General features: G+C 52.1%; 1 protein-coding gene across 1 annotated transcript; it reads left to right on the top strand.

The window, feature by feature from the left end:
* DHRS3 (dehydrogenase/reductase 3) lies at positions 1–23,531 on the top strand. The gene is made up of 6 exons (XM_077458375.1): positions 1–410; positions 16,975–17,118; positions 17,666–17,785; positions 19,378–19,616; positions 20,142–20,267; positions 22,575–23,531. The coding sequence occupies exons 1-6, from the start codon at positions 216–218 to the stop codon at positions 22,657–22,659; spliced, it is 909 nt and encodes a 302-aa protein (XP_077314501.1). The 5' UTR covers positions 1–215; the 3' UTR covers positions 22,660–23,531.
* The last annotated feature ends 3,603 nt before the right edge of the window (positions 23,532–27,134 follow it).

Genomic DNA, 27,134 nt, shown 5'->3' with positions numbered 1-27,134 from the left:
GGGAGGGGACAAACTCCGGGAAGAGCGAACAGTAGTGAGATCTTCACACTTCTCCCGTCACTCCGGATTAATGGGGTATAAAAAGTGCCCCGACACCCCCCACCCGCCATACCGAGCCCGGACCTAGGACCGACCGACACCCCGCACCGGGACCGGAGACCCAGAGCCGGGCGCAGTGTATGCGGTGACCGGAGAGCGGACGGTCCGGCGGGGAGATGGATTGGAGGAATTCCGTCCGACTTTTCCTTCTTCCCTTCCACATCGTCCTGTGTGTGCTGAGATCGGCCGCCCGACTTCTCCTCCCCGCCCGACCGAGAGACCTGAGAGGGGACACCGTCCTCATCACCGGGGGGGGCCGGGGCATCGGGAGGGAGCTGGCCCGGGAGTTCTCCCGGCAAGGAGCTAAGAAGGTAAGTCACCCCCCCCCCCCACTTACCTGATCATAAGCCTCACCCCCCTACCTACCTGTGGTCATAATCATCATTCCCCCCACCTATCTACTTGATCATAATAATTCATACCCCTACCTACCTGTGGTCTTAGAGCCTCCCCCCCCCCCTACCTACCTGTGGTCTTAGAGCCTCCCCCCCCCCCCCCACCTACCTGATCATAATTCTCCACCCCCTACCTGTGGTCATAGATCCCTACCTACCTGATCATCCTCACCCCCCCCCCCCCCCCATTTACCTACCTGGTCATATACCCCCCCCACAAGTACTCCACCTGGTCATGTTCCCCTCTGCCAAACTCCCCATATTGCACCCAGGATGGTTTTGGGACCTCTTTAGATGTCACAATCTCAGCTTGGAGAGATCTGGTTGGCTGGCATTTGTGGGATCTGGTTGGTTGGCATTTGTGGGATCTGGTTGGTTGGCATTTGTGGGATCTGGTTGGCTGGCATTTGTGGGATCTGGTTGGCTGGCATTTGTGGGATCTGGTTGGCTGGCATTTGTGGGATCTGGTTGGTTGGCATTTGTGGGATCTGGTTGGCTGGCATTTGTGGGATCTGGTTGGTTGGCATTTGTGGGATCTGGTTGGTTGGCATTTGTGGGATCTGGTTGGCTGGCATTTGTGGGATCTGGTTGGTTGGTATTTGCGGAGGTCACGTTATCCTTTTTATGATAAGTCCGGAGACAGAGGAGCTCCCGGGACGGGTTAATCCTGGTGGGACCGCTGAACATCCGCCAATCACACCGAGATCACTTACTGCCGCTTCTGTGTGGTGTCAGAGTTTAACCGGGGAAAGGGTGCCTGCAGGCGGAGGTCACTTGGCAGGGCCCCCGGGGAGCAGGGTGTAAGGGCCCCCGGGGAGCAGGGTGTAAGGGCCCCCGGGGAGCAGGGTGTAAGGGCCCCCGGGGAGCAGGGTGTAAGGGCCCCCGGGTAGCAGGGTGTAAGGGCCCCTGGCATAAAAAAAAATGACAGCGCACATCCAAAAATGGCATTTGGCTCCTGCAAGGCTATTTAAACCACCTGAACATATTCAGAGAATAGGAGGATTTAGTTACACCGAATGACCAGATAAGCCCCCTACTACCCCCTGATATCGGGGTACAATGACGTAGTAGGGGGCTTATCTGGTCATTCGGTGTAACTAAATCCTCCTATTCTCTGAACATGTTCAGGTGGTTTAAATAGCCTTGCAGGAGCTAAATGCCATTTTTTGGATGTGCGCTGTCGTATTGGCTTTTTTTTTTTTTTTTTGCTTGTGCCACCCAAACCTTTGTCTAAAGCCCGGTGTGCAGGGTGCGAGGGCCCCCTGGCATGGCCCACGGGGTGTGCAGGGTGCGAGGGCCCCCTGGCATGGCCCACGGGGTGTGCAGGGTGCGAGGGCCCCCTGGCATGGCCCACGGGGTGTGCAGGGTGCGAGGGTCCCCTGGCATGGCCCACGGGGTGTGCAGGGTGAGGGCCCCTGGCATGGCCCCTGGTGTGCAGGGTGAGGGCCCCCTGGCATGGCCCCTGGTGTGCAGGGTGAGGGCTCCGGGCGCAGGGTGTAAAGGAAGACGTGGCATGTTGTCTGTTGTTTTGGGTCCAAGGTCTATCCTGAGGACATGGCGTGCTCTGTGGTGACACCCCCGCCCCCCCCGGTGTGTACAGATATGAAGCGGGCACTTGTGGCGGTCAGGTGGCTCCTCGTGATCCCGGCTAGAAATAGATGTGGGCGGGTCGGCACAGAGGAGGAACCGGCATTTAAACAGACAGAACTCTCCCGGCTGTCACTTCTCTTCATGGGGGGGATGGGGGGCGCTGGCGTCACAAATCCCGGTATGAGGTCGGTGTTTTGTACTCGGTGACTCGGGCCAGTGAAGGGTTAATGCCGCCGGCCTGGCTGTGGGAAGCAGCGGTGCTGATGCGTTTGGCGGTAATCTCAGCGATCGGCGTTCTGCTATAAAGATAAAAAGATCAGAAATCGACATTTGTTAAATTTTTTTTATTACCAATCCCGATATTGGAAGGATCCCACCCCCCCCCCCCACCTCCATGGGGGGCACCACTCATCCGACACCATTAATAATACCGGGGTCTCCATAACCTCAGGTAACCCCGGCCAATCCCATCGCTGATCGCTCTCCGCCGGCCGCGCCGTGTTGTGCAATCTGATACCTTTATTGCAAAATAAGATTTCCTGACTGTAAACAAACAAACCCCCCCCACCCAATCCCAACTTCACCCCCCCCATTCCAACTTCACCGTTCTCCCTAAACCCCAATACTCCACCGACTCAACACCCGCCCTCCCCACCCCCCAAATCCCAACACTCTCCCCCCCCCCCATACTGCCCTTACCAGTGTCCTTCTTTTGGAAATGCTGGTTGCCTGGCTGTCATGCTGACTTTCCTGACCTGCAGACGCGTTCTGGTTCCATCACCACCTCGGGTATGGAATCCACAGGGTCAGCATAGCAGCCAGGCAACCAGCATTCTCAGAAGGAAGTCACCCCTATGTATCAGAGACTGGGGGGGTGGGGGGACGGGATTTGGGAAGAAAGATTGTTGGGCATATAGACCATCCATCCCATAGGTGAGAAGTCACGGGTATCACTTGTGGCATCAGATCTCGGCTTGTATGGACTCGTGGAGTTTGGTTGTGTCTCGTCTTATTCCCCCCCCGGAATGATCCGCCCAGCGTTGGGGGGGGTATTGCTCCAGGGGTTACAATGTTACTCCTGAAGTCTATTCAGTGACCTGAGTGATTGTTACATTTCTTCACTTTCTGGGATATTCTGAGCAACAATTCGGGAATTGTATCGTCTCTGGGCGACGCTCTGCCATCTGCTGAGATCTCGTAGTCTGAATAGATTGTGGAAGGATTAGAGCCTCTGTCAGGACTTTATTCTGGTCTGCAATTGATGAGGTCCCTGCCCCCCCCCCTTCTGCTCCTGACTGCCCTTCTGACCCCCCCCCCCTCCGGAGACACAGGCCATAATGAACCTCTGGGGGGGCAGGTAGAATGTATAAAGTCCAGAATTTTGTATTCCGGTTATTGTTGTAGACAATGCATTTTGGGAATTTGAATTTTCCCCTCTTCATCAGGGCCCCGAACTGTGGAACGTGGTGTGTATTGGCCCGATTACACTCAAGGCTGATCAAAAAGACTTGGCCGGCATTGGTTGGTGGGATGACCGTCAATTGACCGCTTGGTGGTTGGTATAGCCCCCCCCCCCCCCCCAACCTCCTGGTGGTTGGTATAGCCCCCCCCCCCCCAACCTCCTGGTGGTTGGTATAGCGCCCCCCCCCCCCCAACCTCCTGGTGGTTGGTATAGCGCCCCCTACCTCTGGCCTCATCCAGGGACTCGTGTGGCGGTGGGATGTTCGTAGCATTGAGGTGAATTTATGCAGCCATGTGAATTGGCTTTCTCTGGAGAGCGATGACTCAACGAGGGAATATAAAGAGAAATAATCACCAGGGACGGGCCGCGGCGCAGGAAATAATCGCTGAACAAGCCGCGGCACGCCCCTCTCTGCTGCACGTTGTGCCAGCTCAGCAGATTTCGTGGCTCGTCATGTTCTCTTCTACAACTTTGACACTTTTTTTCTCTGCAGAAAACATTCATGGAGGAAAATACGGGACCTCTGACAATGCTGATCGCCTGGCTGCCGTTTCTGGGCCCCTCACCTGGGGCAAGCATGCAGGGCCTGCGGTGTACTCGTTACTGATAAACATGACAGCCAGGCAATTGGCATTCTCTGAGGAAGAGGTCCGCCAACTGCAGGAAGAAAGTGAGCAGAGGGATGAGCTTATCCGCTTTATGTCTGCTCCTTAGCTGTCCAGTCACAGGCCGGGGGGTGGGAAGTGACCGGGCCGTATTTCCTGACTCCAGAGAAGTCGGGCAGAGAAGCACCTGGCTGCTGTCTGGCAGGACAATCTGGTTGTACAGCAGATCACCTGACCTCGTGTAATGGAGGGGCATCCTGATTGGACACAACCGATGGCTTAGACCCGGACATTAGAGTCTGGGCCAATCCTATTCTGATGTGTATGGTGAATCTCAGGACTGGCCGGACAGCATTGCTGCTCTTTAGGTGTATCCAGTGGGGGGAGGGGTGACATTTCTGCCTTTGCTGACCCCCAGAGTGACGAGTGAAGTCGGGGTGACTCCTCTACATCCTGTCCAGCTCAGTGAAACCGATGGATCAGGATGACCATCTGCAGTGACCTTCTTCCCGTTTCTCACGGGTTTCCCTGTAATTCGGAGTGCAGACCGCGGCGGTGATTTATGGTCGGTATTGATTTTCCTCTCGGCGCGCGGCGTGAGAATTATCAAGTGCTGAAGAGAGACTATTTGTCTATAAAAATGTCGTTATGGGTATTAGTCAGTAAATGGCTTTCTAAACGCCTGAGTCTTCGGTGTGAGGGAGGCTCTGCGTGGCATGGCCTGAGTCTTCGGTGTGAGGGAGGCTCTGCGTGGCATGGCCTGAGTCTTCGGTGTGAGGGAGGCTCTGCGTGGCATGGCCTGAGTCTTCGGTGTGAGGGAGGCTCTGCGTGGCATGGCCTGAGTCTTCGGTGTGAGGGAGGCTCTGCTCGGCATGGCCCGAGTCTTCGGTGTGAGGGAGGCTCTGCTCGGCATGGCCCGAGTCTTCGGTGTGAGGGAGGCTCTGCGTGGCATGGCCTGAGTCTTCGGTGTGAGGGAGGCTCTGCGTGGCATGGCCCGAGTCTTCGGTGTGAGGGAGGCTCTGCGTGGCATGGCCTGAGTCTTCGGTGTGAGGGAGGCTCTGCTCGGCATGGCCCGAGTCTTCGGTGTGAGGGAGGCTCTGCGTGGCATGGCCCGAGTCCACGAAGTGACGGAGGCTCTACTTGGCATGGCCCAAGTCTTCGGTGTGAAGGAGGCTCTGCGTGGCATTGCCTGAGTCCCCGAAGTGACGGAGGCTCTGCTCAGCCCGAGTCCCCGGCGGGAAGGGGGCTCTGCTCGGCATGGCCCGAATCCTGTGTTGCAGAAAAGAAAATCGCATGCTCTATGGCTGACTTATGACCTAAAGTAGAACTTTTATTTCATTAAAATACTTTTTATATAAAAAAAAAAAGTTGCAGTAAGTAATTTCACTTATCCCACCCCCCTGACAAAGCCTTAAAATAAGGTGAAACGTGTTGTGATGTTTTTGGGGTATTTTGGGAAAATCTTTTGAGCACCTTTTTATCTTTAGATACTTTCAGGGTGAGAAAAATGAGCCATATTTATACCGGACTACTGGAAGCTCCGGAAATAGGGGGAGTTCAGAATATTCCATCATTATTCTAGCAGGGGGGGTCTCCTTGGTGCTCCCCCTGTATGTGGACACACCCACCTAGTTATTGCTGCATTCTGTTAAATTTTATTGTAGCCAGATTGGTTGCGCTTGTAACAGAAACAATTGAGTTCTGTCGGTGATGCTTTATTTTTGTATTATTTTTTTATTCATTAGTTTCCCTCTTCATCGAGGTCCAATCAGGACTCTGCATAACCTTGTCCTGAAAACGTTGGATATTGGTGTAAATAAAACGATCCCAGACCGAACGCCATTGTTTCTGTGACATTTTAATAACGGAAATAACGTTTTGTATTCCAGGCCTTGGCGTGTGCGGCGATTCGAGCTCCTCGCCGTTCCTTTTTATTTTATTTTTTTCTTGAACTATATCTGGTCAGCGGAGCGTTTGGACTCTTTTTATAGAAATGTTCGGATTTCATACAAAGTTCGAGGCTTTTACAGCTTCTCCTCTGAGGGTCGGCACCTCTTGAACTCGATGGGCTGTGATTGGTTGGCCTCTTATTTTCTATATTCTATTGGAATTCCGTTTAGAAGTAGACGTTCATTCAAAACACGAAAGTTAAACATCTTGGGATTCTCTCCCAGCATCGGCTTTACAAATGGAAGATCCCATTGGTTAGTATGCCGAGGCTCCGGGACTTTAATGACCATTCCGGCTACAATAAAAGTGAACTCCTCTGATTGGCTGTTTTGTAGGGCAGATAAGGATTTATACAATCCGGAGACCAATAAATGCTTTGAAGAGCCAATAATTGCGCAGGTTGTCCCGAGACATCTGATAACGGATTGTACCGTCTCGGGATGGTCTTTTTTTTATTGGATTCTAGGAGGACAATATGTGGGCGGGGTCGTTGGGACTTCAAAAGGTTAGAGGGTTGTTGTCGGGTCAGTGTGACCCGGAGATTACGGCCTTATCTTCTTTAGAAGAGTTGACTGACTGTCTCATAAAAGGGCCTTGAACTTTGGGAGCCTTTGATGTAGTCTGGACGGTCTTTGTAAAGCCACCCCCCCCCCACCCCCACCCCCCTCTACTAGATGTAGATCTTCAGTGTGGCCGGGCAGCCTTCCTGATTTGCTGAGGAAGCCAAATTTCTAATGAGATTTAATTTGTGTGGTTTTTCTGCTTCTTCACATTACTCCAAATACATTACAAGGAAGAATTGCGGCTTCACTACAGATCTCTCACGAAGCATCTTCACCCCACCAGAACTCCTCCGTACTCGGCTATCCTCTGTATTTGGTGCCAATTTCTGAGAATTGCAGCAAGTTTTTGGTATTTCTTGAGGTTAGACGAAGCTAAAATCTGCTGTCCCTTCCATTTAAGTCTAAGCATGGCTGTCCTTCAACATAGATGGCAGTTGAGGAGACCTCCAAGAGATGCATAACCCCCCCCAGAGCCATGTTGATAATTAGGGTAACCACCAACTGCCTAAACTTTATTGGCTTTTTCAGTGGGCTTTTCTACATGGCGGCTGTGAATGGCTCCTTCTTCCATTGCTCTGAGCATCATGGCGGCTGTGGATGGCTCCCCCTTCCATTGCTCTGAGCATCATGGCGGCTGTGAATGGCTCCCCCTTCTATTGCTCTGAGCATCATGGCGGCTGTGAATGGCTCCCCCTTCCATTGCTCTGAGCATCATGGCGGCTGTGAATGGCTCCCCCTTCTATTGCTCTGAGCATCATGGCGGCTGTGAATGGCCCCCCCTTCCATTGCTCTGAGCATCATGGCGGCTGTGAATGGCTCCCCCTTCTATTGCTCTGAGCATCATGGCGGCTGTGAATGGCTCCCCCTTCCATTGCTCTGAGCATCATGGCGGCTGTGAATGGCTCCGCCTTCCATTGCTCTGAGCATCATGGCGGCTGTGAATGGCTCCGCCTTCCATTGCTCTGAGCATCATGGCGGCTGTGAATGGCTCCGCCTTCCATTGCTCTGAGCATCATGGCGGCTGTGAATGGCTCCGCCTTCCATTGCTCTAAGCATCATGGCGGCTGTGAATGGCTCCGCCTTCCATTGCTCTGAGCATCATGGCGGCTGTGAATGGCTCCGCCTTCCATTGCTCTAAGCATCATGGCGGCTGTGAATGGCTCCCCCTTCAATTGCTCTGAGCATCATGGCGGCTGTGAATGGCTCCCCCATCCATTGCTCTGAGCATCATGGCGGCTGTGAATGGCTCCCCCATCCATTGCTCTGAGCATCATGGCGGCTGTGAATGGCTCCCCCTTCCATTGCTCTGAGCATGGTGGCTAGAGGCAGTTGGCCCAGGATACAGAAGGTGGTTTTACTTCTTACCAGTCTCCGATGTTGGTGGCCTTAACCAATTATCTTTGGTTATCTGAATCCCTTACTCTAAAAAACAAAAACAAAACAAAGACCTGAACCATGAGCACCACATGCAAATAATGACTTTTTCAACAAAGCTGCCCATGGCTATGGTGGGTCCATAGGATGGTGGGTGTGAGTATCGGTTTTGTATGTTTGGAGCATCCTTTGGGTTCTGGGACTTGAGGGTTGCTCAGGAATGAAGCTGAGGCTATCTAGAGGTGCCTGATATTGATTACAGGTAGTGGGGGGGCTTCAGGACTCCTTAATAGTTACAAACACGGGTTGTTGAATTTTTTTTTGTTTGGTGTGGTCCATATTCTTCATACTCTTCACCTTCTATCAGACGTTGCATGCGCTGCACTCACTGGTCATGTTTGGGCCTCTCTGGTATTCGGAGAGAGAAGGCCGATGAAAGCTCTTAGCCGTAGGCCACAATTTGTACTGTATTCATCCCCCTCATTTGTGTAATAGAAATTCCATCGACTGATTCCAAGAACGATTATACAATTTTCTGCAGAGCTGGAGCAACTCCGGCTTGGAGTCCGTCTTCATTTCCCAAAAGGAGGATGAAAGCCGGGGCTGTGGCCTGGATCTCATTATTGTCTCCGGCTGGTGAATGGAAGATTTTTATTTCTATAAGAGGATTTATTGATGAATGTCCTTCCATATTACAACTTCCAAATGTGTGGTTGTAATTGATGGCGGTCATCATCTGGCTGTAGACCGCGTGTTATTATGCTTTTTATTCTAGTCGTAATGGCATCAAGTCATGGCTCCCCTTCCTTCCTAGAATATAGGATTCCGTATATCCAGAATTACTTCCTTCAGAGATGCTGGTGAGGCGGATCCTAGTCCCGGGTCTTTCTATGGTGAAGTCTGAGCCGCGTTCTGCCCCAACTCTGCCTGCCAAGATCATTGCAAGAGGCCCCCGTTGTGTGGAATTGCTCTTTAGAGAAAAAACAAACAGATTAATGAAGTGCCAGCGCCATCCAGCAAACTCCGCAGCCTCCGAAAGCAACTGAACCATGCCAACCTTCATTTGAGTTTTGTCATTCACTGCAGCCAGATTCCAGAGCGCTCCTAACATGGGGGGTGGATGGGCCTCCTTCCTCAACACTAAGATTCTGCATGAGATTCCCTGCAGACCCTTCCTTCCTTCCTTCCTTCCACCCTGCGGTCACCCAGCAGACCCTTCCTTCCTTCCTTCCGCCCTGCGGTCACCCAGCAGACCCTTCCTTCCATCCTCCCTTCCACCCTGCGGTCACCCAGCAGACCCTTCCATCCTCCCTTCCACCCTGCGGTCACCCAGCAGACCCTTCCATCCTCCCTTCCACCCTGCGGTCACCCAGCAGACCCTTCCTTCCTTCCTTCCACCCTGCGGTCACCCAGCAGACCCTTCCTTCCTTCCTTCCTTCCACCCTGCGGTCACCCAGCAGACCCTTCCTTCCTTCCTTCCACCCTGCGGTCACCCAGCAGACCCTTCCTTCCTTCCTTCCACCCTGCGGTCACCCAGCAGACCCTTCCTTCCTTCCTTCCACCCTGCGGTCACCCAGCAGACCCTTCCTTCCTTCCTTCCACCCTGCGGTCACCCAGCAGACCCTTCCATCCTCCCTTCCACCCTGCGGTCACCCAGCAGACCCTTCCTTCCTTCCACCCTGCGGTCATCCAGCAGACCCTTCCATCCTCCCTTCCACCCTGCGGTCACCCAGCAGACCCTTCCTTCCATCCTCCCTTCCACCCTGCGGTCACCCAGCAGACCCTTCCTTCCATCCTCCCTTCCACCCTGCGGTCACCCAGCAGACCCATCCCTCCTTCCACCCTGCGGTCACCCAGCAGACCCTTCCTTCCATCCTCCCTTCCACCCTGCGGTCACCCAGCAGACCCTTCCTTCCATCATCCCTTCCACCCTGCGGTCACCCAGCAGACCCTTCCTTCCGTCCTCCCTTCCACCCTGTGGTCACGTCCCCTTAAAGGAGAATTTATACAAAGCAAAATGATTAGTTAAACCCACAAGTTTTTATTTAATTTTTTTTTCTACTATTCCTTTATACTGGTTTTAGACATTTTTACACAGACTGCAACGTAGAAATTGGATTAGCTCTGGGAAACACTATTTTGTGAGTGCATTTCCTATACGGTTCTATGGATCAGACGCACATGAGGGGGGGGGATATGCTGTAGTCGCCCTGCAGACCCTTCCTTCCACCCTGTAGCCCTCCTGTATTGGGATCAGAAGCGTCATTATATTGAAGGTTTATGGCCTCCAACGTATCCTGTGTGAAATCCTCCAGGACAGGAGTGGGGGGTTGGGGGGGGGGGGGTTTAGCATCAAAAAGCTGAATGGCCTCCATTGCTTTCCTCTATTGTAGTTTGGTCAATGACACTTTAGCCCCTGCGTGAGTCTGTGTGTAGAGAGGGAGAGAGGCTTGGCACCTCTTCATGTTCAGCCCGGGTTCATCGACAGGTCAGCCAGCCCGCAATGACATCAGTAGCCTTGTTTACCGCGGTGTGTGAGGAAGCGATTGGGGGGGGGGGGGCACCGGACAGCGGATGGGCACGGCTATACAGAGTTCGGACTCGGCTTCTCAGACTTGTGTCCTCCTCAATATCACCAATTTACTGGAAATCCTTTCAAAGCCAAAATCCACAGCAGCATTGTCCCCGACCATCATCTCTGACCATTCTAGAACACAAAAATCTTCTTCCCTTCTGTTGTTACAATATTAAACCCAGGGATGTCATCGGCAGGTCTGCTCCCTCCTCTCTCTTGTTACCGCTGCCAGGGGAGGAGTTGGTGGGATGGATGGGTCGTGCGGACGGGCCCGTTGGTGGGATGGATGGGTCGTGCGCATGGGCCTGTTGGTGGGGTGGATGGAACGGGCCTGTTTGGGATGGATGGGGTGTGCGGACGGGCCCGTTGGTGGGATGGATGGGTCGTGCGCATGGGCCTGTTGGTGGGGTGGATGGAACGGGCCTGTTTGGGGTGGATGGGTCGTGCGGGCAGGCCCGTTGGTGGGGTGGATGGGTCGTGCGGACGGGCCCGTTGGTGGGGTGGATGGGGCCTGTGCATGGGCCCTGTGCATGGGCCCATTGGTGGGGTGGATGGGGCGTGCGCATGGGCCTGTTGGTGGGGGTGGATGGAACAGGCCCGTTTGGGGTGGATGGGGAGTGCAGGCAGGCCTGTTGGTGGGATGGATGGGGTGTGCTGAAGGGCCTGTCAGTGGGGTGGATGGGGCGTGCAGGCAGGCCTATTGGTGGGATGGATGGGGTGTGTGGACGGGCCTGTCTGGATGCATGGGACGCACCATGTTCTCAGTGCCAGCCTGTATCACATGTACTGATGAACAGCTCCGTGAACTATGACGAGGTTTCCAGAGACAAGGCCAAGCTTCTCTTCCAGAACCAAAGTCTTGATTTGTGTATTATGGCTCCAGCAAGCTATTTGGGGGCCCTATGATGAATGAACGTTCTCTAAGTGTAGACCCAATGGTTGAGCTCGAATATGACGGGTTCATGACATACCAATATATAGATACTAGTGATCATTCAACATGGCTCCAACGCTTTAGGCGGTGTAAAGGTCAGATCGTAGAGATGTTTCCTTCATTTACCACTACTGGGGCCATGTATGTGGAAATCTGCCCACAAGGTCCAATCATACCCAGAACTGCCCGTGTTTTAATACCCATCAAACACACCAGGTAGGGGTCAGGAGACATGTTCTATGTAGGTTGTTCTGACAACTTGGAGGTTATATGTATGATGGAGAATAAACCCCCACAAATGGGCATACCACTTCCAAAATGAAGTTGCACCCCTAAGGGACTGGCACAAACTATTTCCCCCCCCCCCCCCCCCCCCCCGGGGAGCCATATGCAGGTTGGAGGCAATTAGAAGCCCTTGTCTCCAGCACATTGTACAGTTAATTAGGATGAGATAACAAGTCTGGCAGATGGTCAGCCGGCTGTTCACAAAGGGCCGATTTCCAATTTTTTAGCTTCAGTCAGACTGGGCATTTGTTTCCTCCTATAACTGACCATAGACATGGGACGATCTGACCGTCTTCTGAAGATTTTTCCCTTCTCTGTCTGGAGAACTGAGCAGATGTCTCTGAAGGACTGGAGAAGGTCTTCAAACCTGTATGGCATATTACCACCATCAAACTTAGATCGGCCCCATAGACCTTGGAAATGTCCAATTGGACGGCTGTCATCTTGGGGTTCCAGGTGTAGAGCAGACTCTTCTTCCCCCCCCCCCTCTCAGGTGTAAAGACTTTTCTGCCCCCCCCCCAGGTGTAGAGGGTGCTCTTCTGGTCCTCTAGGTGTAGAGGGGGGCTCTTCTGGGCCTCTAGGTGTAGAGGGGGGCTCTTCTGGGCCTCTAGGTGTAGAGGGGGGGCTCTTCTGGTCCTCTAGGTGTAGAGGGGGGGGGCTCTTCTGGTCCTCTAGGTGTAGAGGGGGGGGGCTCTTCTGGTCCTCTAGGTGTAGAGGGGGGGGGCTCTTCTGGGCCTCTCTAGGTGTAGAGGGGGGGGGCTCTTCTGGGCCTCTCTAGGTGTAGAGGGGGGGCTCTTCTGGGCCTCTCTAGGTGTAGAGGGGGGGCCTCTTCTGGGCCTCTCTAGGTGTAGAGGGGGGGCCTCTTCTGGTCCTCTAGGTGTAGAGGGGGGGCCTCTTCTGGGCCTCTCTAGGTGTAGAGGGGGGCCTCTTCTGGGCCTCTCTAGGTGTAGAAGGGGGCCTCTTCTGGGCCTCTCTAGGTGTAGATGGGGGCCTCTTCTGGGCCTCTCTAGGTGTAGATGGGGGCCTCTTCTGGGCCTCTCTAGGTGTAGAGGGGGGGGGCTCTTCTGGGCCTCTCTAGGTGTAGAGGGGGGGGGGGGGCTCTTCTGGGCCTCTCTAGGTGTAGAGGGGGGGGGCTCTTCTGGGCCTCTCTAGGTGTAGAGGGGGGGGGGGCTCTTCTGGGCCTCTCTAGGTGTAGAGGGGGGGGGGGGGCTCTTCTGGGCCTCTCTAGGTGTAGAGGGGGGGCCTCTTCTGGGCCTCTCTAGGTGTAGAGGGGGGGCCTCTTCTGGGCCTCTCTAGGTGTAGAGGGGGGGGCTCTTCTGGGCCTCTCTAGGTGTAGAGGGGGGGGGGCTCTTCTGGGCCTCTCTAGGTGTAGAGGGGGGGGGGCTCTTCTGGGCCTCTCTAGGTGTAGAGGGGGGGGCTCTTCTGGGCCTCTCTAGGTGTAAAGACTTTTCTGCTCCCCCCCCCAGGTGTAGCAGAGACTGTAGGTGGGGCTGCACTTGCCATGACCCCGCACCTTGTGATAATGGGATTGAACACGTTGACTCCTAGTTGACCTTTTTAGACAAACGCGCTCCCCTCACCCGCCTTTTTTGGAATATTCTGCAGAAGAATGAAGTTTCTTTAGCTGCTTAATCTGCATTTGTGAATATTCCGGGTTGGTCATGTCGGTCTTTTGTCATCAGACAATGCTGGATTTGGAGGTCAGTTTTGGTTGAAAGTAATTTGCTATTACCGGCAGATTAGAGGCGATTAACATGCAAATGCTGCACACAGAGGAGTAGAATGGTCGGCACTCCATCTATGTCCTTGTAAAGGTGACCATACAAGTGCAAATCTTCTATAGAGAGACATGAAAGCCCCCCAGTGGGGAGGTCAGCAACTGCCCCCTACACCTAGATCTACCCCTCATCATAACCTCCTATGGACATGGGATCACCGGCCAGTAGGAAGCAGATTCTCCGCTCACCCGACCCGCACCCCCCAACAACACGAGGAGGTCTGAAAGGTTAAAGTGCTAATGGCTGTCCGTACGTTGGACGGGCACACGGCACTGATCATAACTAATCATTTCAACAATCCTTTATCTGTATAGAAAAGTTTAAATCCAAAGCTTGTCAGTGATTGGTAGATACTGGAGAATAAACTGACTGTATTGCTGAGTTCCCGGGTCTTTACACCCGCTGTGCCCATTATGAGGAGTTCCCACCATCCCTGTGCTGAGTTCCCGGGTCTGTACCCCCGCTGTGCCCATTATGAGGGGTTCCCACCATCCCTGTGCCGAGTTCCCGGGTCTGTACACCCGCTGTGCCCATTATGAGGGGTTCCCAGCATCCCTGTGCCGAGTTCCCGGGTCTGTACACCCGCTGTGCCCATTATGAGGGGTTCCCACCATCCCTGTGCCAAGTTCCCGGGTCTGTACACCCGCTGTGCCCATTATGAGGGGCTCCCACCATCCCTGTGCTGATTTACCAGGTCTGTACACCCGCTGTGCCCATTATGAGGGGTTCCCACCATCCCTGTGCTGAGTTCCCGGGTCTGTACACCCGCTGTGCCCATTATGAGGGGTTCCCACCATCCCTGTGCTGAGTTCCCGGGTCTGTACACCCGCTGTGCCCATTATGAGGGGTTCCCACCATCTCTACAAGATTTTTATATGTATTAAGAATGCAACCAGGAGAGCTGGGACACAAAAAATGCTCAGCCTGTCAGGTTCCCCCTTTTAACTAGAATACCACTGAGGGTTAAACCGTTAAATGTTGGCTGAATTTGCAGAAAGTCTTAGTGGTGCCGTCATCTGACATGGAACTGGGAACCGAGCGTCCCTGACTGCACAAAACACAGGAGCCGTTTCCTATTCCAATAGTCATGGGACCCGGGTAGATCAGGGCTATATCATAGTCTTCATTGTTGGGTGAGTCGGGGTGTGTAGCAGTCTCTATTATCGTGTGTCCTGGGTGGATGGGGTATATAGTAGTCTCCATTATTGGGTGTCCCAGGTAGATCAGGGTATGTAGTAGTCTCCATTAGCAGGTAGATTGGGGTATGTAGTAGTCTCCATTAGCAGGTAGATCAGGGTATGTAGTCGTCTCTATTAGCAGGTAGATTGGGGTATGTAGTAGTCTCCATTTTTGGGTGTCCCGGGTAGATCAGAGTATGTAGTAGGCTCTATTAGCGGGTGGATTGGTGTCCACTCCTTGCCACGAGTACATTTCACGATCTCTCAGCTCCCTCCCCCCAAGGTCAGTGAGGGGTAATGTCGGGCCAGGATGCTTTTCAGGGCAGCCGGAGTTCGGCATGGAGTTGGTGCCTCGCCGGGCCCCGGCAATTTTCTGGTCAGTAATTATTGGAGTAGAGTGTGTGGTGTTCAGTGTTGGAGGTAATCGGAGAGAGCAGAGCCTGGACCACGTCCAGCGGACGGAACTATTCATCCATGAAGCTCCTTTCCCTTCTGCATTGGCTCGTTCTTGGATGTAAATCAGATGGGTGAAAACCGGTGCAGTTCTGTAAGGATGCCGATTGGGGGATTGCCGAATTTGGGGCCTCCGCTGATTGTGCCGTAGAATCCGCTCTGAGCTGTCACACCATCGGATGACGTGTCCCATAGATGAGGGTTTCCAGGTCCTCCATGGCACAATGTCAATGTTCTCTTTGTTCAGGTTAAGCCGGGATCAGTCCGGGTGCTGACCTTCTGCCCTCCATGTGATGAGACATCTGGTAATGATGAGGAGGACATGGTGACCTCCATGTTCTGCACTCACCGGATGGAGAGAATTAGATTGGGGGTTGTGTAGACTTGTGAAGGGACTGTTCAGAAGTGCCTTGCGCTCGTCTTTTTATATTTCTATCATTTTTATATTCATTTGTGCAAAATTCGGCACCTAAGGCGGCCAATCTGGGTCCATCGTGGATGGATTTACTTCATGTACGTTTATTTTTTTTTTTTGAACATGAGGCCCACTTCAGGTGTTCAGATACACGCCGATTGTGTGACCTCTGTAGGGTCGTGTGAGAATTCGGGGGTCAGATACATAAATGTAAGTCCTTCTACCCCCCGAAGAATTTGTAACTCTGTTCAGTTGGGTTTGTGGTTCACATACATTTATCCCAATACATGGGCAGATTTATTTTAAAGGACAGTCTGCTCTGTTCCTCCATTGGAGCCATCAAATACCCGGCCCTTCTAGGTATGGGGGGGGGGGGGAATATATGATCTCCTCCCAGAACGCATTGCCCCCCAACAAGGAGGATAACATTGTGAGCCCTGTGTAAGCTCCGACATGGAGCGGGGTTTAATATCCAGTGGAGGAACTCTGGAAGGGCGAATTGGGTCTGAAGGATGACTGTGGGGGGGGGGGGGGGGGTAGATGGGTGGACTAGTAAGGAATCGGATGCCTTTACCCCCTCCAGGGCACAGATGGGTCCCTTTTAAATGTTTTATTGATGGTCCATGGTGTGGGCAGTTCTCAGATGGTTCATGGTGGTGGGCAGTTCATAGATGGTTCATGGTGTGGGCAGTTCATAGATGGTTCATGGTGTGGGCAGTTCTCAGATGGTTCATGGTGTGGGCAGTTCTCAGATGGTTCATGGTGTGGGCAGTTCTCAGATGGTTCATGGTGTGGGCAGTTCTCAGATGGTTCATGGTGTGGGCAGTTCTCAGATGGTTCATGGTGTGGGCAGTTCTCGGATGGTTCATGGTGTGGGCAGTTCTCGGATGGTTCATGGTGTGGGCAGTTCATAGAATGGTCCATGGTGTGGGCAGTTCTCAGATGGTTCATGGTGTGGGCAGTTCATAGATGGTTCATGGTGGTGGGCAGTTCACAGAATGGTCCATGGTGATGGGCAGTTCACAGAATGGTCCATGGTGATGGGCAGTTCATAGATTGGTCCATGGTGATGGGCAGTTCATAGATTGGTCCATGGTGATGGGCAGTTCATGGTGGTGGGCAGTTCATAGATGGTTCATGGTGGTGGGCAGTTCATAGAATGGTCCATGGTGATGGGCAGTTCATAGATGGTCCATGGTGATGGGCAGTTCATAGATGGTTCATGGTGGTGGGCAGTTCACAGAATGGTCCATGGTGGTGGGCAGTTCATAGAATGGTCCATGGTGTGGACATACAGTGATATCTTCTCCTTTTGCAGGTAATAATTTGGGGTCGTACAGAGAAGTGCCTGAAGGAAACGGCGGAGGAAATCCGGCAGAGGGGCACGGAATGCCATTACTTTGTTTGTGACGTTGGTAACAGAGAGGAAGTCTACCAGCAAGCAAAATCAGTGCGGGAAAAGGTGAGCTGTGCCCATCAGAGTGATGAGAATCCTGAAATCTAAAGTAGAGTCTCGTCTGTCTCTGCTCACCAGTCCTCGGATGTGGTGACTGCATTTGTTCTTTTTGTTTTTCAGGCTAAGAATGTTTTTTGCAGGTACAGAAACCACCTGTTGATCCTGCCAGAAATGTTATGTCCCTTTCTTTTACTTTCTGTGCAATTCACTGTTATCTGTCCTTGGCTTTCTCAGCCATTATCCATGAACTACAAAACTCCTCCTTCCTACGTAATGGAGATGTTCTGTAGTACTGTTGCAGTTGCACGGCGAGGGTGAGCGTAGTCCTCCTAGGTCAGGAAGTGAGTTGCTGGCAAGGAGGTCACAAAGGTGACAAGTCAAATGCAGCCGCCACATCTAAGGACGGGTACCGGCAATATGAGGGAGAGATTTACAGTGATTGTAGGAAACTTCTGCTGTACACCGCCAGCCGCCATATCCGGCTGAGAAAAGGGCGTTTATGGTGACAACCCGAAATACTTGACATCATACGTGATCTCTGCTTCTCCCGTAGGTTGGAGACGTCACCATCCTGGTGAATAATGCGGCGGTGGTCCATGGGAGGAGTCTGATGGACAGTGATGATGATGCTCTTCTGAAGTCCCAACACATCAATACACTGGGCCAGTTCTGGGTGAGTCTTCCTCTGTCCCCGTCCTTGGCTTCCTTCAGATCTTCCATTGTTCATATGAAAAGAGCTCCCCGCTCCAGCTGTAACTGATACGCCCGCTGGCACACGCACACCTGAGCGTCCGTCTCCGTGGTAAATTGTCAAAATAACAAACGGCTGCACCTCTCGTGGGCTCCAAGTAAAGTTTATTGGAATATGAAAAATATTCAAACTGACATCAGCGGTGCTACTTTGACCACTGCTGGTGATATTTTGGATATTTTTCATATTCCAGTGAACTTTACTTGGAGCCCATGTGCAGTGCGGCCGTTTTCTTATATTGACAGATCTTCCATTGTTCTTTCAGCCACTGGGAGCCAAGCAAAGTCCTGGGGTATGGGAGCCGAACTCCGGGGAGTGGGGCTTTCCCTGCACTTCAAGGGTTAAATGTTTGTTCAGGTCTCCAAACCATGGCCCACGGGCCGCATCCACCCTGCTATGGCCTGCATCTAGGGGTCAGTGGTGTGTCCTTAGAATGAGGGTTCAGGTCAGTGGGTCTCTGCTTCTGATGGGGGTTCCAATATAAGGACTCTGATGGGAATCCTAATGTATTGGTGGACTCTGATGGATATGGAAACTCTGATATGTAAGGGGCCCTCTGATGAAAAGGGGGGGGGGGCCTCTAATGTGAAGTTATATCTCTGATTTCATTTATTGATTTATAGAACAGATTTTTTTCTTTGGCCGCAAATATTTGTAAACTAAGATGTGGCCCACAAACTGTAACGTTTGGATACCCCAGATCTAGAGGAACAAGAAGTAACTTTTCTCATCTCGGCGCCCCACCCCCCCAAGCTGTAGGATTGGTCCCTGCAGCCTATTTTCCCTCGCGCTCCGGAAGTCACAGGTCCTCTGCCATCATCCAGTACAATGCAGGGCCCATAGCCCTATATTGTAGGGGCAGCAGCTGGGGGAGGGAAAGATCAGGTAAGTGAAGGTGCTTTTCCCGCCCCCTAGACATACATCATTTAACTCTTGCAGTGCAGGGGGGCCCCACTATATGGAGAAATTTTGACTTTCCCTGGAAATGGGCTTTATGGACTCCCCATGTGAGAGCACGGAGTGTCCCAGCCATGTCTCTCGGCTCCACTCCTGAAAGATCACCAACATGACCGGAGCACGGGGCTACATTGATGGAGGCCCAAGGACTGAGACTTTGGGTAGGTTCTGGAAGGTTCTATGAACCTCAGACTTCTTATGTATCCTGCAGACTCCATTGGTGAATTGTCTCCACCTACCTCTCTGGGCATCACTGGTATATGGACCCCTTTTCCCAGCTATTCCTTGTATATGGAATGCCGTTGGAAGAGTGCCAGGGTGGCAGCTTCATTGGGGGTCCTTGAGGGACATAGGAGGCCAATTAGTCATTCAGCCGCCATCATTTATTGAAGTGGAAGAATGACCCTTTAAGTAGCTTCCTCTGTTCTATGCCTGATGTAATGTTAGGAGCCATTAGAAAGTTGTTCAGACCAAGAAGTGGAGGATTGGAGGTTGGAGAAGGGGAAGGTCTGGCTGTATAGATCATTCAAACAGATGCCTTTTTTGTTTTATTGCAGACTACAAAGGCTTTCCTGCCGCGCATGCTGGAGCTACAAAACGGACACATTGTTTGTATAAACTCTGTTCTGGCATTATCGGCCATCCCAGGGGCCATCGACTACTGCACCTCCAAGGCCTCCTCCTTCGCTTTTATGGAGAGTTTGACCTTGGGGCTTCTGGACTGCCCAGGAGTCAACACCACCACAGTATTACCCTTCCATACCAACACCGAGATGTTCCAAGGAATGAGAGTTCGGTAAGTACCAGACCGTCATGGTAAATCCGCCAGCAGTGGAACCCATAGCAATCCCAAGTTTGAGGGAGATCCGGGTGGAACCTCATTGACTAACATGATATTGGCTAGGTCCTGATTACCGGACATCTGTACGTTTTCTGAGAACCTTTTTATTAAGATTATCGACACTAATATTTTATTGGTACACCAGGGAAGATTAGAAACTTGTTGGCTTTTTATTGCTGTGTCTCCAAGAGGTTTCCTTTCATTTCCTGCTACAAAGTCTTCACCAAGACATGAAGTAAAGGGAAGTCCTTTTTACAAAACACAAACCTTCTGTCTGGTTTTATCTTTCTTCTGTTTCCACTACAAACTGGTCTTGGGTAGATCTGTACTTACACTTCATCCCCTCCGCATAGAGATACGTCCTCCGTGCTCCATAGACATATACGCGCCTCGTAGACCGCGTCCCCCGCGCTCCTCGCCATATACCCCGCGCTCCTCGCCATATACCCCGCGCTCCTCACCATATACCTTCTCCCGCAGGTTCCCCAACATCTTCCCACCTTTGAAACCAGAGACGGTGGCCAGGAAGACGGTAGAAGCTGTTCAGAAGAACCACGCTCTCCTGTTACTCCCGTGGACGATGCACCTACTTGTTATCTTGAAGAGGTAAATATGTGACTCCTTGTGATCTCTCCGATCTCCAACCAAAATTCTGCAGACATTAAAACATTCAGAGTCCAGCCAATCATCTGTTCTCACCAAACCGGTGCCACCGCTGGTTCCAGAGACTTGATGGGCTCAGATCAGAGAATGTCCATCTACACACAATGCAGATTCTGCAGGAAACCTGCACTGAGATGAAGCTCCTGACTGCCGGTGCTGACCCAAAAATCCATTTGTCTGCCTTTATTCCAAGTCATTGACCCGGTACAAGCATGCAGCCAGTGTGGCTGGTACCTCCTTTTTTGCATTCTTGTTCCAGATAAATAACACAAGGCATTGAAGATGTGAGATCAGCATGGCATCCAGGCAACTAGCATTTTTTTTTAACATATATATATATATATATATATATATATATATATATAAGAGTTCAGAAATGATGGCCTACGCGTTTCTCTTAAGCCCCGTACACACTATCAGTTTTTCCTTCAGATTTACCAAAACCAGATAATGAGGTCAAACCTCAGGAGTTTCAATGTGTATTCAATCATGCCGGCCCTTCACTACATGCATTTAGTAAATCTGAAGGAAAAACTGTGTGTGTGTGTGTGGGTGGGGGGGGGGGGCGGGCGGCACGCACGCACGCACGCACGCACGCGCGCGCGCTTTAGTAAAGACTTCTATTTTGGGAAGTCTTTACCCGAGTTCCCTGTGACCGCGTTTCCAACCCCCATGGTGGTAATAGTAATACATTGCAGGCTTCTTCCCAGCAGAGTCTATCTATAGACCCAAGAGCTTCTAAATATAGAATCGGGGGGGCGCTTCCTGGGGACAATTGTTGTCTTGGGACATACAAAGTTTTTCTTCTGGTAATTGAGAGAGGGGGGGGGGGGGGGGCTCTGTCAGAATTGGAGCCAAGACCATCTTTCCCAATAATTCAGTAATAATCATCCGCTCAGCAGAATCTCGAATTCCTTCCCAAAGGATCTCCACATACATAACCAGACCAGCGATGGTGGCCCGAGAAGAACCAAAGAGCCACCGATGACCCCCTATGAAGAGCCGATAGACTTCTACATACAAAATATATCTGACCTCCAGGAAATACCCTGAGGAATAACTCCCTTATTGTTATTTGGGGGGGGGATTCCGACCATGCAGAGTGTGCGCCCCAAAAAGGCCAACTCTTTATCCACGGATTATATTGCAGATTCGGCCTCCTATCATATAGTCCTTCATTCCCGACTACCGGCCTGAAGAAATGATGTCCTGCTGCCACCCCCTCTACTGACATGAGGCACAATCTCCGTAGTTTTGGGTTTGAAGTGACACATGAAAAGGCTGGGAAGACTCCTCTGTGGTGTCAGCAAATCCGCAGCCCCCTTCAATATGTACCCCGCATGGGCAGCCCTCAAAAATTCCACGCCCATTTTGCGATAGATGGAGAGGAAAGCGAGGAGAGCCGCCGCCGCCTGGTTTATCAGAGCGCTGGGAACATAACGGCTTTCATTAGCTGTGTTTTCCCCGCTGCACAGCGTCACATACAGCCCCTCCCCCTCATCCAGGGCACTTTGATGGACAGATCACCCGTCCAATTCTAGAATGGGTGATCTGTCTATCAAAGTCCCCCAGACAAGGGGGGGGTGGGGCTGTATGTGACCGCGCACGGCGGGGAACACACAACTATTGAGATGAAAGCCGTTATGTTCCCGGAGCGCTGACCATCGGGGCGGCGGCTCTCCTCTCTCTTCCCCCTGCGCGGGCAGGCTGCATTTTTGGACACGGATAAGGTTGTTAAAATGTTTTATGCAGAATTTATTTATAAAAATAAATATTGAGTGTAAATTTCATGAGATAATTTCTGGGGGCGTGTTTTTTAGGGGCGGGGCAACTGGTGGCGAGTTACCCTTGAGGCCTGGCTAGTAGCTCAGGACTTGAAATTGTGAGCCCCGACATGAGTAATGAGTATAATAAAGGCCTTTCACCCTCCAGTACAGTCAGTGGGGTTGGAGTGGAGTGTGTTGGGGGATGGGTTGCAGAGGGGTATGTTTTCTTATGTTGTCACTGATACACCCCCCCCCCCTTTTTTTTTTTTTCTTCTCTGCTGTCCCCAAATCCCTCTTCCTCTGGTGTCACCTTCTAGTACCCCCCCCCCCCCCCCGGCTCTACTGTCAGTATAAATGTCTGTATCCTGTCTGTTAAGAAGTGTCAGCTCTAAAGCCGAGTCATTTCCTTCCCTCTGTACACACGACGTCCGCTGACGACTTTCACTTCCCTTTTTACTGATTTGGTGTCCTCCGTTCTTCGCAGTGTCCTCCCTCCGGCAGCACTTGAAGAAATTCACCGGTTCTCCGGCTCCTACACCTGTATGAACACCTTCAAAGGCCGGACATAGACTCCCCTCCTCCACCCAGGAAGATTTCAGCAAAGTGAGAGAGACTCCCCTTGACTGATCCGGACGAGAAGTCCCTCCGAGGAGCCTCCGACGTGAGATGGAGCCTCCATCGGGCCCAGATGAACTGCACTGGAGAACCAGCGGAGATTATTTTCTATGTTTTAGTAGTTTTATTGTCTCGGTCCGCTTGGGACAGAAAAATATGTAAATGTTTTTATTGGACGATGATGATGGACATTGGGGCCCCCCTGTGGCATTGTGGGTACTGCGGCCTCTATGGAGGTGCCAACGCTCGCTGTCCGCCTGACGTTTGCTGTGTTCCCATTTTATTGTGTGGATTTCACCCAAAACTAGAAACCAGAATATTCCGACATTTGTCATCAGCTGTTCTCTGGACTCCTATTGGCTGATAACACCTGAAATACAGCCGGAGGCGGGACATGTGGTCTGTCACTGGCAGAGCCCCTGATTGGCTGCTGCAAGCAGATGACCCCCCCCCCCCCCCCCCGCTGTGCCCAGATATAGGGAGCAGCCGACCGGTGAGAATGGCGCCGGGGATTGATTAAAAATGTTTGGTTCGCTATAAGATTTCTGCGCCCCTCCCCCCCCCCCCCCCCCCCGAGGCGGAGGATTAGAGAGTTATTTTTATGGACTTGAAGAAGAATCGGGATTCTGTACAGTTTTATGTTTTTAATATTTAAAAATAGAGAGAAGGAAAGGATTTTTGCTTTGTTGGGTTTTCTGTGGACTGAAAACAACCGTCACTCGCTGTCCAGCAATTAGCGATCGCCTGGAGGGGGCGCTCACCTCTCTGACTTTTAGGAACTTTATTTTTATTTTTTTCTGAAATGAAAATCTTTGGAAAATGAAAAGCAATCTGTGTGTTCTATTATTATTCCGGGACCAGGTCATAGGTCACCCAGGCCCGGCAAGCTGTGACACGCTCAGAGCGCCGTAGCTTACAGTCCACTATGTAGAGTGGGGTGGTCAACAGTATGTCGTGTGCAGCAGAGTATACAGAGCGCGGGGCTCAGAAATGTCTGGCGTACTCCCCGTCCTGCGGGGCTCGGGAGTATGCGGCATACGTCCCGTCCTACAGAGCGCGGGGCTCGGGAGTATGCGGCATACGTCCCGTCCTACAGAGCGCGGGGCTCGGGAGTATGCGGCGTACTCCCCGTCCTACAGAGCGCGGGGCTCGGGAGTATGCGGCATACGTCCCGTCCTACAGAGCGCGGGGCTCGGGAGTATGCGGCGTACGTCCCGTCCTACAGAGCGCGGGGCTCGGGAGTATGCGGCGTACTCCCCGTCCTACAGAGCGCGGGGCTCGGGAGTATGCGGCGTACTCCCCGTCCTACAGAGCGCGGGGCTCGGGAGTATGCGGCGTACTCCCCGTCCTACAGAGCGCGGGGCTCGGGAGTATGCGGCGTACTCCCCGTCCTACAGAGCGCGGGGCTCGGGAGTATGCGGCGTACTCCCCGTCCTACAGAGCGCGGGGCTCGGGAGTATGCGGCGTACTCCCCGTCCTACAGAGCGCGGGGCTCGGGAGTATGCGACATACGTCCCGTCCTACAGAGCGCGGGGCTCGGGAGTATGCGGCGTACTCCACGTCCTACAGAGCGCGGGGCTCGGGAGTATGCGACATACGTCCCGTCCTACAGAGCGCGGGGCTCGGGAGTATGCGGCATACGTCCCGTCCTACGGAGTGCAGCAAACATTAGTATGTGCTATAGGACAGTAAGTGGTATGTAACATGCCAGCTGCTGGGAGTACAAACTCCTGACCTCTGCACCCTGTATACTGTGCTATAAATTACACGCTCGTCACCATTGAACTCTGCGTGTTGTCCCCCATAAATCTCCCTCAAGTAACCCTCCAAACTTACCATGTATTGTTCACCCGCCACCTCCAGCTCTCTCACCCCCCCCCCCCCATACAGCGCAGTGTGAACACATGGCGGGGGTTGCAGTACAGGTGTCCTGGGTGCCTGACACGAGTGACAATGATCCCTACTAACAACGTACAAAGAGCGGACCAATCAGGGAATGTATAACCCACAATACTGATGGTTGATTGGGCGAGTGGTCATGGGGGTAAGGGGCAACTCCATATAAATCACCATGGGGGGTAATGCTATATAAATGGCCAAGGCAATGAAACGAGATGTCCAACAAGCCCATATAGGTGTCATGGTCAAGTTGGCCATGGGGGAGGGGGCAACTCCATATGAATGGCCATAGGGGGGAAATGACATATGGTGGACCCCATATAAAGGCCCTGTACACACGATTGGACTTTTTGACAACAAACATGCAAATTAGCTGTTTTAAGGCAACATCCGACCCGTGTGTGCGCTCCATCAAACAAACGGTTTCGGTTTTCACCCGACTTTTGTTGGCTGTGCGAACGGACAAACTTTCCAGCAACAAAAGTCCGATGGAGCAAAGTCCGATCGTGTGTACAGAAAACCATCGGACTTTGTACAAAGTACAAACACGTATGCTCAGAACCAATGCAAAAGATCAAACAATACAGAAGTTGACCAAAGGTGGCGGTAAAGAGCAGAAAAAACGTGATTTGGTGAAAGTTGGCTGAAAAAGTCCTGCGGTGTGTATGCAATACAAGTTCACGGCCGACGCCCTTTGTACAAAAAATCCACGGGAAATTTTTTACAAAGTCCGATCGTGTGTATGAGGTTTTAATGGTCATGGAGGGAAGGGGCAACTCCATATAATTAGCAATGGGGGGTGGGGGGGGTAATGTTATATAAACGGCCAAGGCAATGAAATGAGATGTCCAGCAAGCCCATATAGGTGTGGCCATGGGGGGCCAACTCCATATACATAGCCATAGGGGGAGGGGGCAACTCCATATAATTGGCCATGTTAATAAAATGAGATGTCCAACAAGCTCATATACTGTAGGTGTGGTGGTCATGATGGCCATAGGGGGAGGGGGCAACTCCATATAAATGGCCATGGGGTGAGAGGCAACTCCATATAAATGGCCAAGGCAATGATATGAGATGTCCAACAAGCCCATATACTGTAGGTGTGGTGGTCATGTTGGCCATGGGGGGCAACTCCATTTACAAGGCCATAGGGGGAGGGGGCAACTCCATATAAATGGCCAAGAGGTAATGAAATGAGATGTCCAACAAGCTCATATACTGTAGGTGTGGTGGGCATGATGGCCATAGTGGGAGGGGGCAACTCCATATAAATGGCCATGGGGTGAGAGGCAACTCCATATAAATGGCCATGGGGTGAGAGGCAACTCCATATAAATGGCCATGGCGTGAGAGGCAACTCCATATAAATGCCCATGGGGTGAGAAGCAACTCCATATAAATGCCCATGGGGTGAGAAGCAACTCCATATAAATGGCCATGGGGTGAGAGGCAACTCCATATAAATGGCCATGTGGTGAGAGGCAACTCCATATAAATGGCCATGGGGTGAGAGGCAACTCCATATAAATGGCCACGGGGTGAGAAGCAACTCCATATAAATGGCCACGGGGTGAGAGGCAACTCCATATAAATGGCCATGGGGTGAGAGGCAACTCCATATAAATGCCCATGGGGTGAGAAGCAACTCCATATAAATGCCCATGGGGTGAGAAGCAACTCCATATAAATGGCCATGGGGTGAGAGGCAACTCCATATAAATGGCCATGGGGTGAGAGGCAACTCCATATAAATGGCCATGGGGTGAGAGGCAACTCCATATAAATGGCCATGGGGTGAGAGGCAACTCCATATAAATGGCCATGGGGTGAGAGGCAACTCCATATAAATGGCCACGGGGTGAGAAGCAACTCCATATAAATGGCCACGGGGTGAGAGGCAACTCCATATAAATGGCCACGGGGTGAGAGGCAACTCCATATAAATGCCCATGGGGTGAGAAGCAACTCCATATAAATGCCCATGGGGTGAGAAGCAACTCCATATAAATGGCCACGGGGTGAGAGGCAACTCCATATAAATGGCCACGGGGTGAGAGGCAACTCCATATAAATGGCCACGGGGTGAGAGGCAACTCCATATAAATGGCCATGGGGTGAGAGGCAACTCCATATAAATGCCCATGGGGTGAGAAGCAACTCCATATAAATGCCCATGGGGTGAGAGGCAACTCCATATAAATGGCCACGGGGTGAGAGGCAACTCCATATAAATGGCCACGGGGTGAGAGGCAACTCCATATAAATGGCCATGGGGTGAGAGGCAACTCCATATAAATGCCCATGGGGTGAGAAGCAACTCCATATAAATGCCCATGGGGTGAGAAGCAACTCCATATAAATGGCCACGGGGTGAGAGGCAACTCCATATAAATGGCCATGGGGTGAGAGGCAACTCCATATAAATGGCCATGGGGTGAGAGGCAACTCCATATAAATGGCCACGGGGTGAGAAGCAACTCCATATAAATGGCCACGGGGTGAGAAGCAACTCCATATAAATGGCCAC

Source organism: Lithobates pipiens, unplaced genomic scaffold (assembly GCF_037356315.1).
Source record: "Lithobates pipiens isolate NorthernLeopardFrog02 unplaced genomic scaffold, aLitPip1_a1.2 Scaffold_27, whole genome shotgun sequence".
Lineage (NCBI taxonomy): Eukaryota > Metazoa > Chordata > Amphibia > Anura > Ranidae > Lithobates > Lithobates pipiens.
The sequence above is the reverse complement of the archived record's forward strand: the minus strand, read 5'-3'. Positions and strand labels throughout refer to the sequence as shown.